This window comes from Carcharodon carcharias, chromosome 4, assembly GCF_017639515.1.
Source record: "Carcharodon carcharias isolate sCarCar2 chromosome 4, sCarCar2.pri, whole genome shotgun sequence".
Classification (NCBI taxonomy): Eukaryota; Metazoa; Chordata; class Chondrichthyes; order Lamniformes; family Lamnidae; genus Carcharodon; species Carcharodon carcharias.
Genome location: NC_054470.1, coordinates 171,588,987 through 171,607,297, shown reverse-complemented (window position 1 = coordinate 171,607,297; position 18,311 = coordinate 171,588,987). Strand labels below are relative to the sequence as shown.

Here is an 18,311-nt window from a genome sequence, read left to right as displayed (position 1 = left end):
TTCAAACAAGGTCAGTAGAAACCTATATACACAAGGACATTACCACACAAGGTGGAAACAATTAAATTTTGCTTGCGATAAGCAATTAACTATTTCTAGAGTGAAAAGACAGGGTTATTTTCCAACACTATGATCAAACCAGAGAGCAAAGAACTGATTTTAACACAAGGCATGAATCGCATGAAGGCAAACTGTGTAGACCTGAGCAGCTTGAGATCCAAGTTATTTTAATGCCCAAGCCTCATCAACATGTTCTTGCCAGTTGAAAGCAGTGGGAAGTGGCAGTGTGGCTAGTGGCGGGGGGGGCAAAGGATTGGTTGGTGGCATTCAGGTAAGTGACAGACACAGGGCTTCAGGAAGATCTCTCAACCATTGTTGGGAGGAGAAATCTTGGGTGCAAAGGAGGCTTAACCTTTCCTCGAGTAGTCCAGTGGAGCCCTTCTGCTCCCTGTGACCTACAAAATAAGTAATTAAAAAAACAGTTTAGAAGGTTTGCCTCCCTCGGCCTTTTCTAGTCCTGGCTCCTCTTCCCACTGGGCTGAACTGGTGGGAAACCCACAATGGCTTCTCTGGTCAGGCCCTTGGTTAAAATAGCAGTTGGGTGCCAATGATCTGCATATTTAAAGAAGGACCCCAGGGGTGCGGGGTCGGGACCCAGTGTGGGTGCAATTTCAAAATCACAGTCCCAGAGTTTGTCTCGGGATCCTAACACCTCTGGGACTGTTTGTAATTTTCAAAGGGCTGGTTGGGTGGGAGGGTGATGGGAAACCTGCTCGCTGCCAATTAATTGCCCATTAAGCTCCTTAGCTGCTTGTCAAAGGGCCTGTCCTTTACGGGAATGGAATTTTTAAATGTTATTTTAGCGAGCTCAAATTGTATGCTATTGCAAAGCTGTCAGGATCGCCGCGGGGCCAAGCAAAGTTTATTTGTCTTTGTACTAAACTGTATTTTCATGGACTGACATGCGCCAGTGTTGGCTCTGGACCTTTATTTTTCCTGCATGGTCCCATTCAGCCCCAACAACACTACTGGCCTTGTAAGGAACTGACTGCTCTATTCGGAAAGACAGCAGCATCCTCCAACATGGCTGCTGCCTGTCTTTGTCACTAACACCAGGCAGACAGCTCCTATCTCTTGGAGGCGCTCAGTGCTACTAGTTGGAATTTATTTGGGAGTTGGGTTCGCAACTTTGTTTTGAAAACCCGGCCCCAGCAGTTTTCAGCATGAGTTCTTCTCCCTGCTCATTGAAAAATGGAAGACTGCGGGGAGGAAGCAAGCATGGACAAATAAGTCACTGGGTGATTGTAACAGAGCTAAAATTGCCCCTTAAAAGTGCAGCTCATGTGAAATTTACCATTTTTGTTCCAATAAAGTTATGTTAAAAATACTTCATTTTCTTATTGGTGTACATCTTAAAAAACGCACCATATGAGAAATTTTATAGAATTGTTCTTGAAATTTTGGGAAAGTGGAATGTAAAGTGTATATTTAAGTGATAAAACTATCACTGGATTTGCTTGATATCTCCACTTCAGTGCAGAACACTTTTTTGATGCAGATTGCTCTTTCCCTCGTGGACTTAAATAAAGTCAATGCTTCTCTCTGGGTATATTGCAGATGTATTAGAGTCCATTCAAGAAGGCCTTATAGCTTTGATAAAGCAGAAAAGTAAAACATTCTCCCAATTCAGCTTTGTCTGGGCTGACCCTGTCTGTTAGTATATTGCAATACATTTGGTACAAGCTATGTTGGAACAACCTGCCCATTGATCTTTTTCAGGAAGGGAGCAGGGAGGGAATGACAGAGATAATCGAGTATTTTTTTCTTCTCGTGCTGGTTTGTTACTCAATTAGGGAACTTGCGCTGATTTTTATCCCCAGCAGAAATTTCACAAAGATGTCACACGATGCAGATTTCTTCCAACCCAAATGATTTTTTGCTTTGAAATATTGCTGGAACCTTTGGTTTTTGATGTGCACTTTTCTTTTTAATCAGCAATGCATCTACTCGGCCTGAACTGGCAGTTGCAGCAGGTCGAAAATTACATGTTTGAAAATGGGAAAGTGAAGACGGAGAGCTCACCAACCAATGCGGTGATATCAACTTCAGGTGATAGTGGTAAGCAATGACTTGGACATTAAGAAAACTATAAAGTAAACGAAAGTTGATATTTCATGTGCATTGAGAGGGGGCGCTTTGTTCATTCGTTTGTTCAACCTTTAGACATTCTGCATAAGTCATTTGCACCCACTCCATTATATCTGTCAATCGTTTTCTCCTTTGCTTCCCACTTCTATGTTTCTCATCCATCTTCCCTTCCAATAACTGTCTTTGTCTACCGCCTGCCATGACTGGTGTTTTATCTTCCCTCTTTGATGTTAAGCACTAATTTTCTCTATTCTCCAACCATTTCCAGCACTCTGTCATTCGTTGTTCTGTCTTTGTAGGATATGCAGAACATCCTTCCATATGTCCACATCTCAATTCATTCAGCTTATCAAAAGCCTCTTTGTTTGTTGTCCATGCCTCTGAGGCATGTAACATAGATGACAAGATGTAGCACCTCAGCATTCTATTCCTAAGATTCAGGTTCCGTTTCTATGATATTAACACATCAACACAGGAGGAACTAGCTCATTAAAAAAGACTTGCATTTAGGTAGAACTTTTCACAGCTACCGGATATCTCAAAGCATTTTAAAGCCAATTAAGTATTTTAGAAATATAGTCACTGTCGTAATGTAGGAAATATGGCAGCCAATTTGCACACAGCAAACTCCCACAAACAGCAATTTGATAATGACCAGATGAGCTGTTTTTTCTGATGTTGATTGAGGGATAAATATTGGCCAGGACATCAAGGACAACTCCCCTGGCCTTCCTTAAAATAGTGCCATGGAATCTTTTACTTCCACCTGAAAGGGCTGACAGGACCTTATATTTTAATATTTCATCTCTCTCCTACTCTCTCCATACTGCACAGGAATGCCAATCTAGACTTTTGTTTTCAAGTTCAGGAGCTGGACTTGAGGCAGGGACCTCATGACTCAGGCAAGAACATTAGCAATTGAGCCACAACTAACAGTGAAATGACATTTAGAAACTGCAACTGGGTGAAACACAGCAGATACCGATAAAAGAATGCATCCACCTCTCTTCATGACTCAGTTGCTAACAGTATTGTCCATTGTGATAGACAGTCATGCAAACCAGGAATGTCCCATTGTTAGTTATAGGCCTATACTGAGATATCTGATATGAACAGATGGAGTGGTCAGTATGTAGTAACAGGAGTAAATTATTCAACCTACCACATTGGCTCTGAAAAGATTTCCTAACAGAAAGTTTACAACCAATCTGATCTCATTATCCCAGATTACCAACCCTGCCATCTTCGCACTAAACTTTTAACATCCTCTTGGCCAGGCTGATAGGAGCTAGTTTCTATAACTCATCCTAAGGCCAGCATCAGTGTTAATGCAGCACTCCCTTAGCACTGCACTAGAGTGCCAGTCTTGACAATGCACTCAAACCCTGAAATGGGGCTTGAATCCACAACTCGCTGCCTCATAGCAAGAGTGCTACCAGCTGAGCCAATTTGACCGAGTTCCTCTAGGTTATTCGGGTGCTCAATTTTCAGAGCTTTGGGGAAATTGTTGGGGATTGGGGCATATCTTGCAAAGAGCTGGCATAAGTATAATGGGCCAATGGACTCCTCCTGCTCTGTATGGCTCTGAATTTGTCAACTGCACAAACAGTGCTGCAAAGCCACCATTTTGGATGCTCAGGTAAACTTAAATGATAGTGACCGCTATATCTATTCTCTAATGAATGGTTCTGATGCTTTCTAAATATAGAAATTAAAGCTATGAATTTAAAACGGGTGTTCGGATTACAGACCATATCATCATGTCCTCTGTTTGTGAACATTGAAAGAGCGATTGTGAGATTCCACCTTGACAGGTCACCATAAATGAATCTGTGATAACTTTATTGTTCTACGCTAATATTTTTCTCCATCTGCTAGTTTTTATGAGCTGTGTCAATTAATTAATGTTACATTTGTAAATCAGTTTAAATCCATGCCTCACGTTACATTTTGAATTTGAAACGAAGCAGTGCATCTCAGTCAAAACAATGTTGGTGTCTTTCAGTAAAATGCTGTTAAGCTGAACATTCTGGTGAAATCTGAAGTAGTCACTCTGTTTACATTTTAGGGTGCTAAAAGCCTATGTAAAATTGTAAAATAATTTTACATACATCAAAGGTTGGATTTTATCATCCAGCTTGCCCTGTGTTGGATAGGATAGCAGCACAATTGGCAGTTAAATGGGACCGTGGGACCTGCCGCCACCTTTCACCATTGGTCCCTCCTGGGAACGCCACCGGCTTCCCTTTCCCTTCCTGCCACATGCAAATGCCGACAGAGAGTCTTCCCAACTGATTCTCATCCCATCTGCCTCTTAATCTCCGCTCACTGGACTACCTGCTAAGAGGCATCCTTCGGCCTGGGTTAGTAGGGGTCCTGGCCCAAAAGCCCCCTGACAGTGGGAGAGTCTGTAATAGAAACTCCCTGTCCTTCACAGTGGACCCTAGTACTTCATGTAGGGTCCAGTTTTGGCTGAGGCCTTCAGAAACTGCAGTCGTTTTCATTCCATCCAGATTCCCCTTATTTGCAGAAGCTGGAATCCCACCAGGTGTTGCCTCCCATGACTAAGAAACCGAGGAAATGAGTTCATTTTCATGGCAGCGGGGTAAGCAGAGAAGCCCTGCTGGAAAGAAGGAAATCAACCTCCGTTATTCAAACTGTAGAAAGTATAAAAGAGAGAGAATGAAAGGCAATCATTTATTTTACAAATGCATTTTCAATCTGCAAGCATACCAAATTAATTGTCCTCATTCTTATGGTTATTCACAGAAAAGGTTTTAAAGAGACAGGCCTGTTAAAGGTAGCTCCACTTCAGCAGCAGAAGATTTGATTGGGTGTTGTATGGTATAATTTTCCTGTCAACATTATAAAACAGCATATCATTTGACTTAGCATAAACTGTGCCATGAGACCTTCATCACTAATATTGAAAACCCTCCTTTTTAATGGTCATAATTATTACATATTAAATTTAATTAGAATTTTAACTTAATAAAACTTGAAAAATTGCTTATAAAACTGCAACTGGAAAAGAGGCAAACTTACTTATTTTAGCAAAAGGTATCAACCAGATAAGAAAAACATCTTAAATTATCGACAGGAGGAAATTCAACCCTCAAATTAACACCTGAGGTTGATAACTAAAATTTTACTTTTCTCTGTGTGGAGGCAAAGTTTTTTGGTGAGTTTTATATGACAGCAACAGAGCATAATAGAACGGTGATGCACTATAATCAAGGAATGGTGATGGAGGAGTTAGTGATACCGCTTCAAAAAAAATGAAAGACTTGCATTCATATAGTCCTTTTCACGACGACCGAATGTCTCAAAGTGCTTTACAGTACTTTTGTTACTTAAATTTTGAAGCAAACTTCACTTGAGAGTCATTACTAAAAACAAGTACTTTTTAGTCAGAGACAGTAACTGTGCTGTATGTGCTGGTGATTTAAGTATCTCTAAGTCCCAAGATCCTGATGACACAAAAGCCAACAGAAACACACTGCAGGTTTAGAACGGGTCTTTTGTGAGGTCATTTGGAACCATCATATGCAAGATGTTAGGTATACTTTATGGCTGCACCATGTACAAGAGTTTTTTCCACCATTCTGTTCAGCCTTGGCATTTATAAACTTCAATCCAACTTTGTGCTGATCTTTGCCAGAGATGGTGACCTGCAAATGGGACTTCCATCATCATACAAATCCTTCCTAATGGAGGCAAAAGAAAGAAAGCACAGGGCAGCCCTGTGTTAAAGGTAGCTCCACTTCAGCAGCAGCAGATTTGATTGGGTGTTGTATGGTATAATTTTCCTGTCAACATTATTAAACAGCACATCACTTGACTTAGCATAAACTGTGCCATGAGACCTTCATCAGTAATATTGAAAACCTTGTTAAAAGTGTTTCTCCAATTTATGGGAGAAAATAATCATTCAATTCTTCCGACTTTTTTTTAAAATGCCAGTTGCCTTGCCGGTGAAGAGCCTCAAGTTGATCGCTCTCTTGGATGACACGAGCTAAGTCCGAGATTCCTGGCTCCAAAAACAAACCACATCCTAGCCTGCGATGCGGTTTCCAAGGGCTGGGCTACTCCATAACAGTCAAACCTCAGAGCAGTTTGAAACCATGATTCTTGCTGTTTCCCATGGCGTCCTTCCAAATGTATAACACTGGGCCTAGCAGGGAGGGAGACCTGACGCAAGGAACCATAGGAATTCCTACTAATTAGCTGCAGATTGTTCCTGGATTAGCCTGCAAACGATGGTCAGCACTCGTTTGGCATGAACAACATCCTTAGGTGGCCAAGAACAGTGTGGATACGAGAGTTAACATGAACAGCTTTTAGCAAAAGCATTGAATTAACCATTTTTTAAAATATAAGTTGGAAATTTCTGGATCTTGATGCTGCGAGCTCATGAACAAGATCAGCTACTTTTATCACATGTTCTCAACTCTGGAAAACTGTGGCATCTATCATTGCATTTAGATAGTATATGCTGTGGCTCAGTGCCTAGCTCTCTGAGTTTGATGGTTCCAGGCTAAAGTTCTACTCCAAAGCTTGTACACAAAAATCTACACTGGCACTCGGGGAGTGTTGCCCTGTTGGAGTTGCAATGAGACGATAAAATAAGGCCCCATCTGCTTGTACAGGTGGGTGTAAAGATCAAAGGATGTTATTTCAAAGAGTGGGGAATCAACCTGGTGTCCTGGCCAATAATTATCCCTCAATCAACATTACAAAAACAGAATACCTGGCCATTATCACATTCCTGTTTGTCAGAGCTTGCTGTGTACAGATTTATTTATATTCATTCATGGGATGTGGGCGTCGCTGGCCATGCCAGCATTTATTGTCCTTGAAAAGGTGGTGGTGAGCTGCCTTCTTGAACCTCTACAGTCCATGTGGTGTCGGTACACCTACAGTGCTGTGTGTGTGTGTGCGTGTGCGCGTGCGCGTGTGTGTGGTGGGTGGGTTTGCAGGTCCAGGATTTTGACACAGCCACAGTGAAGGAGCAGTGATATATTTCCAAGTCAGGATGGTGAATGACTTGGGGGGAAACTTCCAGGCGGTGATGTTCCCATGTATCTGCTGCCCTTGTTCTTCTAAACAGCAACAGTCATGGGTTTGGGAGGTGCTGTCGAAGGAGCCTTGGTGAATTCCTGCAGTGCATCTTGTAGATGCTACACACTGCTGCTACTGTGCATCGGTGGTGGAGGGACTGAATGTTTGTGGATGGAGTGTCAATCAAGTGGGCTGCTTTGTCCTGGATAGTGTCAAATCTCTTGAATGTTGTTGGAGCTGCACTCCTCCAGGCAAGTGGGGAATATTCCATCACACTCCTGACTTGTGTCTTGTAGATGGTGGACAGGCTTTGGTGAGTCAGGAGGTGAATTACTCACCACAGGATTCCTAGCCTCTGACCCTGCTCTTGTACCCACAGTATTTATATGGCTAATCCAGTTCAGTTTCTGGTCAGTGGTAATCCCCAGGATGTTGATAGTGGGGGATTCAGCGATGGTAGTGCCATTGAATGTTAAGGGGCAATGGTTGGATTCTCCCTTGTTGGAGATGGTCATTGCCTGGCACTTGTGTGGCATGATTGTTACTTGTCATTTGTCAGCCCTAGCCTGGATAATGTCCAGATCTTGCTGCATTTGGACAAGGGCTGCTTGGCTGCCTCATTTCTTACAATGACTACACTTCAAAAGTAGTTTATTGGCTGTAAAGAGCTTTGAGACGTCTGGCGGTCATGAAAAGCCCTTGTAAGTGCACGTCTTTCTGTTTCTTTTTATTTTGAAGAGCACCTCCATCACCATTCTTTGATTACAGTGCATTCTGGGAAGGATATCATCACCATTCTCTTATGTTGCTGTCGTGTGAAATGTGCCAAAAAAAATTGGCTCCACAAAGGAAAGTAAAATTCTAGCTATGAATCTCAGATTTGTGGAAAAGTGAATTAACGTTCTCAGCTACACATCAATGTAGCATAAGTTAGACATGCCAATGCTTCTGCTTTAGTCAAAGTTTACCACTTGATGGAGTAATGGTGCTCCCACACTAGAAGGAAGAATTTATTAAAGTAAAACTTTTTTTCTTGATTCCTGCACCACACAAGTTGTGGTGGTTCCAAACATTTGCCAAAGAGTTTAGTCAGTCATCATTTCTTTCATTCCATCAGAAACACACCAACACACAGGCACAAAAACAGTGGTCACAATTATCAAGCCTCAAGCAATGTTACAGATTGAAAAGTTTCAATCTTGCCTCTTCAGATAGTGGACATATTGAGCAGGCTCTGCACAAAGGCAATTGATGACATGTCATGTAATTCCTTTTAAAAAGAAGTTGGGTAAATATTTAGCTGGAAACAGAGCTGGAGATCATGGGAATAGATATAGTTTGTGATTATCCATCCCCATGTCTCTACTATTTAAAAGTACAATACTGTGGACACGAGAGAACTGAAATAAAAATAGAAAGTGTTGGAAAAACTCAGCCGGGATCTGGCAGCATCTGTGGAGAGAGAAAGAGAGGGCTGCATGTTACAGGTGCGGAAAGTTAACTTGCTACACACCAACCATAACCATAATACCCCACGGGTGGGCTAAATTGCCTGACAGTGGGACTTCCACCCCTCACTGGGAGGAAGACCCGCCTTCGAGAGCTACCGGCCAATCCAATTGGCTGGCAGTTCCAGCATTCTGGGCAGTGGCAAGCTTGCCTCCAGGACTGCAACCTGTCCCAAGAAGAAGGCCCCCAGTGCATCCCAGGGTAAGGTAAGTAAGTGGGGAGGGCTTGGGTGGCTTGGCAGGGGAGGGGTAGTGGTGGGTCTTGGCGAGGGGTGGGGGGGGTGTGCCGGACAGCGAGTGACCACCTACCCCACCCCGCACCAGAAACAAAGTTGGTACGGAGCTAACAAGTTCCATGCCAACCCGCCCCACAGTCATCAAGCGCAGTGAAGCAGATTAACAAGGGCCGAGTAGGACTTCCACCCCCACACTGGGTCGAGGAAGCCCTGCCCTCTGGAGCTGCCGGGCAATCAGCTCCATCAGTCCTGTCAGTGTAGCCATTGCCGAGAATGCAGATGAAGAAGAAGATGACCAAGGCCCGTGAATCCCCGGAGCAGCTAAGTCCGGGGTCCTGGGCCAGGAGGGTTTGGGTAGGTTAATGAAAGGAACGGGAGTGGAAGGGGATGGGTTTAAGGGAGGGAGCAGGTAGGAAGGAAGGGGGGTTTCAACCTTAGAGGGGGGGCCGCACCACGATTGACGAAGGACAGCTCCCCCGTAGAGTGACCCCCTCTTCCTGCCCTTTAAACGTGTAAGTGTAAAAAACGGGCCTCCTGCTCCCGTCTGGCTGCCCACCCCAAACATTTTATGGGATGGGCAGCGTATTATCAGGGTCAATTGGTTTGATAACAGGCCTAATTTACCCTTGATTATTTATTTAAATGTAGTGGGTGGACTGCCGATTTCGACATCCGCCTACCTACCATGTTGTGGGGTGAGCTTGAGGGCAGCTGGGAAGGTGATGGGGTGGGCACCAGTCCTATTTTACACACCCCCTTTGATGAACATGCCTGGCGTGGGCACATGATACCCAACCCAGAGTTAACATTTTGAGTCCCCTATGACACCTCTTCCGAAGAAAAGTCTAGTTGGACTGGAAACGCTAACTCTGTTTCTCTCTCCACAAATGCTGCCAGATTGGCTGAGTTTTTCCAGCACTTTCTTTTTATCTCTACTATTTAACTTTTTAACCCTTGACAACAAAACATAGGATTATGTAGGATATACGGCTCAGAGGATATAAGGCTATTCAGTCCAACCAGACCATGCGGCATTTATGCTCCACTTGAGCCTCTTCCTATTTTTTTCTCATCTAAATCTATTCCATGTTCCCTCATATGCTTGTCTGGCTTCCCCTTAAGTGCATCGATACTACTCACTTTATCCACTCCCTGTTCCACATTGTCATTATTCTTTGGGTCAGGAAGTTTCTTCTGAATTCATGGTGACTACCTTAGATTATGCTCTCTAGTTATGCTTCTCCCCACAAGAGGAAACATTCTGCAATCGACACCTTTCATAATTGTAAAGATCTCTGAGATCACTCCTCAGCCTTCTTTTTTCAAGAGAAAAGAAACCTAGCCTTGTTCCTCCTTTCCTCACATGCATGTCCATGCATTTCTGATATCATCCTTGTAAATCTTTTCTGCACCCTCTCCAGTGCGCCCATATCCTTTGGTACAGGTTTAGCCTAGCTTCCCTGCTTTTCAATTCTGTTCCACTACAAATAAAGCCTAGTGCTCGGGTTGTTTTTTTTAAGTGGCCTTGCTAACCGGTGGCGCAACTTTTAGTGATTGGTGTATTTATGCTTTGAGATCCCTTTGTTCATTTACCCCACTTCGACTCACACCCTCTAAGTAATGTTAGGCACCTCTATTCATCCTATAGTGTGCCAGATGTTAGGCTGTTTAGATTGTAGAGGGTAAAAGGTTAACTAATAGGGGTGTGGGGATGAATACTTATCCTTAATTGTTGTCTTTTGGATCAGGGAGTGTCAGATGAGGAGTTAAAACTGGGTGATGAGTGAATGATTTTGTCATTCACAGGATTGGGCATCACTGGTTAGGCCAGCACTTATTGCCCATCCCTAATTGCTCTTGAGATAGTTCACATTCTGTGGAAGGAGTCATCTCCATGAGCTGAAGGACATGATGTCAACCAGCTTCCATACCTGTGAATCAAAGCTTGAACTTTCATTGTTTGTATGACCAAGGCTGCAGTTGCTGGGTGATTGTGGTACCTGCCTAGTAAAGTCACGAGTTCAAATTTCTCCCCAGAGCAAGTTGGAACTTTAAATTCAACAAATATCGTAAATTGTGGACCAACAGCTAAGAAATTATAATAAAAACTGTTGGAATGTTGTCAAGACCCAATTGGTTCACTGATGTCCTTCAGAGAAAGAAAGCAGCATCCTTGTCTGGTCGGGTCTACATGTGACAAGTTCCACACTGTATAGATGATCCTCAGGGCAGCTATGGATGGCATCCATGCATGGGTAGGAAATACAGCCTTACCAGTGCCTCGTACACCCAAGGAGAAATAAATAAAAAGTGGTGCACACTGTGACGTGGTGTTGACACCAGACGTTGCCTCAACTTGCTTATTGGCAACCAGTAAAATGTTGTAGTTATTCACTTATTCTTACTTGGTGCATTTAACCTTATCTCGATGATCTCTATGACGCCACAGTACTTGGAGGGTCTTGTGGTAGTGTCCTTAGCTCTGGGCCGGAAGCTGCAGGTTCAAGCCACACGTCCCAGGACTTATTGGACATAGAAGGGGCACTTATAACGTGGCCAGATAGGTTGATTATCAGCCTGTAAATCCTTCGAATGTGCCTGATGGCAGACAGTAAGAGCGGGAGAGTTTCCTGGTCAACCAGACTGTAGAAGGCAACAGTAAAACAACTGAAGTACTTTTCAAGCGTAATCATGGACCAATCCAATGGAAGTCCATGATTGCCAGTGTCCACTTGGGGCATGGTACCTGAAGGAGGAGCAGGTGTAAGGAGGAGATACTTTGAGCCAAAAGTTCCTGGATTTGGTCTTCTGCAGAAGTTACACCAAAATATACATTAGTTTATGTACCAGTGTTGCCGACCGAAACGCATGCTCAGATTTCTTGTGACCTTTAAAAATCAAGAGAACACAGTGAGAATATGCAATGCCACGGTTAAAGGTGATCAGAAGTCAGCAGAGGGTTTCATCGAATTGTATCTCAGAGCAATACGAATGGCAAAGGAAATGGTCACTTAACGAGGTTTTGGCATAAAACCGGCACAACGTGGTTACACACAAATTGTCTCTGGGAAACAAGTGGCATAAAGTTGGCATAATGCCGCAGTTACACTGAAGCTTCCCAGGAAACATTGGGATTTTTTTTTGGTCATTTGAGCCTAAATTGAAAGTAATAGCCCGTTTGATTGTAATCAGAAGTCCAGAAAGGAATCTAATTTCATTTTAAATATTCTGTTTCAAATCAGCAAAATGGCTGAGGGTTTTTATGGACATGCTGTGAATTTTCATAATTAGTGCAATTAACATTACCCTTTTCAATAGTAGCTTTTTTTAACCTTCATTAAACCTGAGGGTGGAGAAGTCAAATCTGGTCCTGTTAAAAGTCAATTGAGAAAAATAGATAAACTAATGTTGTGAATGGTGGATCAGTGAGCTTTGTACGATTTCACTGGATGGCATTTTTTTTTCTGTAGGTAACAATTTTTGCTGTCAGCTCACAGTGGGCAGGTCAGAGGTACTCATATTTCATTCAATGTGAAGTTCCATTTATATTGATTAATAGAAGAATGCTTATTCTTCTTCCTGACATGTTAATTAGTGTCACTTACAGCGCAAACATTGAAAATGCTCCAATCACCGTAGTCAGTGAAAAACCCTTCAGCCCCACTAATTTTCACACCAGCATTTCAAACATTTTCTTGTTTTCGGGGAATCGTACTCTGGACGTTTTATTATTAACACCAAATCAGGGTTTTTTTTTATTCCTTGAGCAAAGTTTGGCAATTTTATTTTACATTTTTTACAATTCTGTGAGAGGCAACACTTGTCCTATGTGCTGCCCTGAAAGTACAGGGACACAGATTTCCTTGCTGTTGCATTTGGGACTGTTTAATTGTTCATGTGTTGTACACATAGAGAAAGAAGAGAGTAAAGCACCAACCGATGCTGCCTGAGCATCACAACCAACCTTTTAGACTTTCCAAACCCTGCCTTCTCACTCACAGATGTGCTTGTTGAGTGCGATAATAAATAAGAGACAACATGCCCAACCAGGAAGAGGGAAGTGGCAGGTCATTACTTCGAGCTAAGCACAAAGGGGATATGGTATTGCCTGCACAAGCCACTTCAAAACATAGTCCTGCCTCCTGGCCCATTGCAACTCTAACTGTCACCTGCACAAACCTATTTAAATTGATTGGCTCTTGTTACAGATTCTTATTCTGGGCAGAAGCAGATGAGCCCAAGAGAAAATTGTATCCAGTAAGTTTATGTAATGTGCCAAAAAACTTTCCAACAAAGCATCTGAAAAAAAATCTCTTTTGGGATTAGGGAGTAAAACACAAAGAGCATAGCTGAGAGGATTGTGGAATTCAAGTTTTTCAAACTGTTGACATACTATTCTTGGCCTAGAAGTAATATTACCTTTCACATAATCAAGATGCCCCACATGTTGCTCATTTATCCCATGCTGTGGAATATAATTTACAACATTTGTTGAGTCAGAGGTGACGGATACATGCATGAATGAGAACTGATTGTGTGCATTATCGACACCACACACAGTGGTCCCAGGATGTATGCCTGCTGGGCTAGGAAGTACCTGAAGCTAACATAAGAAAATAAAGCTGGTGAAATTAAAGTGACCTCAATATTTAAGGATTTTACACAAGTTTTTTTTTCAATTTTCTATAATAGCAATAACGTCTGGAACAGGGATCATCGGAATTAACTCCATGCTCCTTTTCACAAAGATATCAGATTATATGATCATTCCATGTTTGTTTGTTTTAGAACCATGCCAGTAAAATCTGGTAAAAAGAACTCATTTATTTTACAACAATTCAGACCAAAGTTTCAGTCAATTGGCTTTAAACTAAACAAAATTCTATCCATGTTTACCCTAAAATTCCATTTTTAATGTTCTGTTCTTTGGATCCTGATGGTTGACTGATGATTGGCACAATGAACAATCACTGGAATTACACTGTAAACCTTTATGGTTACTGTGCAAAATGGATCTTGGCATACACTGTTTGGAAATGGCTGCTATCCCATTCTAATCATGTAGTTGTATTAAAACCTAACTCTGCATACTCAAGAGACCCAACAATAGATGGCCTGTCATTAGTTCATAAAACAGCAATGTTCATGGGTAAGTGCTTCAAGTTATCTGTGAAATATAAATGATAAAGAAGACTTCAGCACAATCTGATAGCCATTCTGAATTATATGATGAGATCTGACTATTTGCTCACAATTCCCACTTGGGTCCCATTCTACTAGGGAGAGGGTAACTTGAGTCCCATTCTACTAAGGAGAGGGTAACTTGGGTCCCATTCCACTTCAGGAGAGGGTAACTTGGGTCCCATTCTACAAGGGAAAGGGTAAGATGTTTGACTGCAGGATGGAAGGCCAGGCTTCAATACTAAGGATGAATGAATATTCTGCTTCACAGTCTTTGAGGATGAGGAATTATTGATGCAGAAATAGCCCTCGAGAGATTAAAGGGTAAATTCACTCAGCCCATGCTGGAAGGGTTGTGAGTCCGGGAAGTTGGGCGTCAGTGTCGCATCTATTCTTAAACCTAGCCTCCTCACTGGGAGAATTCGCTTGCCGAATTTACCCTGAAATGTATGAGATAAAGTCCAAGACTGAAAACAGCCGATGAAATGAGTAGGCTGGGGGAGCCAAATGGTCTTTTCATTCCCCTTCATTGCCTTTAAAAAAGCCAGTATCCAAGAAAGTTTACCTACTTTAGCGACTCAGTCACGAATGGGTAATGCCACCTTTGCTTGCTGTCTCCAAATAGCATGATTAAAATTGCAAACATAGTAAGATCAGTAAGCTCCTTATGAAATTGAGGCTCAATAGCAATACAGACCAAGCTGCTGCGTTATTGTTTGGCTCTTAGTTATTTCTAAGATGTCGGTGATGGTGACAAGACCCACCTTTATTGCCTTTCCTATTTTGCCCTGAGAAAGAAGGTGGATGGGCCACCTCGCCGAAGCAATTTTTGCTTAATTAGTAGTGGTATTGTCACTGGACTGGTAATCCAGAGACCCAGGGATTAAAAATAAAAATAAAGATGTTGAAATCTCATTTATAGCATGTCCCTGCTCACGTGACAGAGTCACATGAGGGGACATGCTTTTAACATTTTTAAAGTTCTTTATTTATGGGAACCCGTGTTCATGTGCAAACAAGCGCATTCGCCAGTGTCCCCATTTGCCACCCCCCCCCCCCCCCCCCCGGCAGCACTGAGGCTCCCAGCGTGCGATTCACATGAAATTGTGGTCGGTGCCTGATCGCAGACGGTGGTCGCTTTCACAACCACTCCCAGGCCTGCCTGCCACGCCCACCCGATGAGGTAATAATCCTGCCCTTGAATTAAAAGTCTAATGATGACCATGAAACCATTGTTGGTTGTTGTAAAAATCCATCTGGTTCACGAATGCCCTTTTGGGGAAGGAATTCTGACCTTCTTACCTGGCCTGGTCTACATGTGACTTCAGACCCACAGCAGTGCGGTTAACTCGTAAATGCCCTCTGAAATGGCCTAGCAAGACAATCAGTTCTCAAGGGCAATTAGGGGTGGGCAATAAATGCTGGCCTAGCCAGTGATGCCCCCATCCCATGAACGAATAAATAAAAAATATTAAAAATGTGTTAGGCCACTTCACAGGACATTAGTCCAACACAGAGTGAGGGTCTGGAGTCACATACAGACCAGGTAGATTCGCCTTTCCTGAATCGTATTCCTGAGGTATTGTGGGGATTAAAAGAGCATAATTTTGCCTGTTGTATTCACATATTACCACACGTAAGTGAACTTAATTTCATGATGGGATTGACCTCACAACCCAGGATTGGTACACACAAGTACATTGCTTGCATCAGTTCTGAAAAAGGAGCCTGGAGGAAGATGGTCATGATTAAACATCACCTCCAGGCTCACAACCCAAAGAATGGAATTGATGTCAGGACTCTGAACCCACGACTTGGAATCTTGCATTCTGAAAGTATTTTCTTTATTTCAAGGAAAGCTTGGCATCACTTATCAAGAAAACAACACCATAGATTCAGGTGAGGTTGACTTGGGTCGGTGGACAATACAAGAGGTGCCTCCTGGGGTTTTCTGGAGATCTCAACTTTTTATTGATCAACCCCAGTTCCTGAAGTTCAACATATCCCTTCCGAAGGATGCATTGATTGGAGTATATGGCAGGAAAGGGCTCCCTCCTTCACACACTCAGGTATGGCTCGTAACATAAGTATCCTCCATTTAGCAGTAATTCCTTCGGTCTTGAACATGGCTGTAGGTTATTGGCTATCAGTTGAACAGTTAAGCTACTGGAGTTCACAGGCTGGATAAACTATTTGACATATTTGTTCCTTTTCCCAATCTTTTCCTCAGTTGTTCCTCAGCTAGGTCCTCAATTTTATTATTTCCTGATGCTATTAGTATCTGTGCAGAACACAGCTATGCCCAAAATATAGATTAACACACCATCATACGAATATATAAATTAGGAGCAGTATTGGCCACTCAGTCCCTCAAGACTGCTCCGCCATTCACTAAGATCATGGCTGATCTGAACAATTACCTTTTTATTTCCATGTTACCCGATCACTGCTCCAACTCAATATAACTTTCTCCTGTCATCGTAGCTCTGTATAATTTTTATATCCTCCACCATTAATGAACTATGCAAATTTAGGATGCAGAAGGATGCAACTCAGTCTATCAGCCTGTCCCAACTGATCTAATTGCCTTGATTCCTCTGTTATTCCTGTTTCTTCCTCTGCTTCAAATATTTATCTAATTATCCCTTAAAGAAGTGTGAGGGTGCTCCCTGAGCCACCCACTCCCCAAACTGAGGAAATCCTCTTTCCTTATTCAGGCAATGAAAACCCCTCATGGTTTTAAAAACAGCCTCTACTAAATATCCAATCTCTGCTCTGTTGGAAATAATGCCCATTGGCTCATGCCTCTTCTCCTAACTATGTTTCCCATCCATATGGCATCCTGATGAACCCACTCTACAAGTTCTGCTCATTTTATACAGTGTCCATAACCCTGCTCGCATTCCCCTGCTGCCCTTTTGAACTCTTAACGCTCTTTTCAACTACCATTTACCTTTCTATCTATAACAAGCTACCCTGAAGCACATATTGGGGATGGAGAGGGGAGGGGAGAAATGGAAATATGAATGTCACCTGCCGACTTCATCACAGTTGACACGATAATTATCTCTCTTCCCTCAATCCACTTCATTTTCATTTATATTCAGTTTGTCTTCCACCGATACCCTCTCCATTCCCAACGCCATTGAAAGAACATTTGCAACCCATACCAATCCCCCTCACCCCATAACTATTTATGGTAGCATTGCTGCTTAACTACAGTATAATATTTGTCAGTTCTTCACTTTGTTTATTAATGCTCATCTCTCGGAAAAGAATACTTATCACTTTGCACTTCCTGCCAGTCATTACCCATGAAAAGGGAGCTATGGTTTATTCTTTACTCATTGGTATTCACTCTTTCTTTATTTAGAGGCAGATCTGTTTGTTTTCAATTCCCCAGATTTTATTTGCAATTCTCAAAAATTGATGGTACCAAACTGATTGAAATTCTCTACCTTGTTCAGTATATTATTGTGCAATCTCTTTTTAAAAAAACTGCTTTGAATTCTGCAAAGTATTAGTTTCACAGACTGTAAACCCCTGAGGATTGCAAGAATGTCTCTGCATCACCTTGGTCAAGTAATAAAAGATCATTTTCTTGGTTTCTTAGATCTGTGTAACAAGGAATTGCTAGAAGTTATTCCTATTTTATAAATCAGCATTGTAGTCGAATCTTGATAAATACATAATGAATTGACAATCTTTCATCTTTGCGTAAGGATCATACAGAGCAGAATATCTTTATTTTTTTAAAAAGCACACTCTGTATCTGTTTTGAATTACGACTCCTAAATCAATGCTTCAATAACAAATGAAAGATATTTCAGAACTGATAAAGGGCGTAGTTAGGTCTATGGCGGAATATAAATTACTTGTTTTATTGGCAAAAGGATGATATTAGACCTTTGATCAAATTCCTTTGCTTCCCATTCCTTCCTGTCAAACATCAGGATCTCCACCCAGCTCTGCTGGTCCCTGGAGCCTCCTCCATTGCTGCCAGACCCCAAGACCCTCATCCTATTGCTGCCAGACCTGGGTTTTCCCAGCAACAAGACTGCCAGGCCTGTGACTCACATGCGCTGTGCTACCAATCCCAGATTTTCCTACCACAATGAAACCAGATGCAAGGAATTTGCCTCCTGATGTCATGCCCGGCATTGCACATTTATCCCTG

At 42.4% G+C, this 18,311-nt stretch overlaps 1 protein-coding gene across 4 annotated transcripts in view; it reads left to right on the top strand.

The window, feature by feature from the left end:
• Positions 1 to 18,311, top strand: part of tenm3 (teneurin transmembrane protein 3) — a 584,772-nt gene that overhangs the window by 366,023 nt on the left and 200,438 nt on the right. For all 4 annotated transcript variants that reach the window (XM_041186060.1, XM_041186059.1, XM_041186063.1 and 1 more), the window contains 2 exons: positions 1,996 to 2,118; positions 15,989 to 16,203. In XM_041186060.1, the coding sequence (XP_041041994.1) occupies positions 1,996 to 2,118; positions 15,989 to 16,203 (338 nt within the window). The remainder of the gene's footprint in view (positions 1 to 1,995; positions 2,119 to 15,988; positions 16,204 to 18,311) is intronic.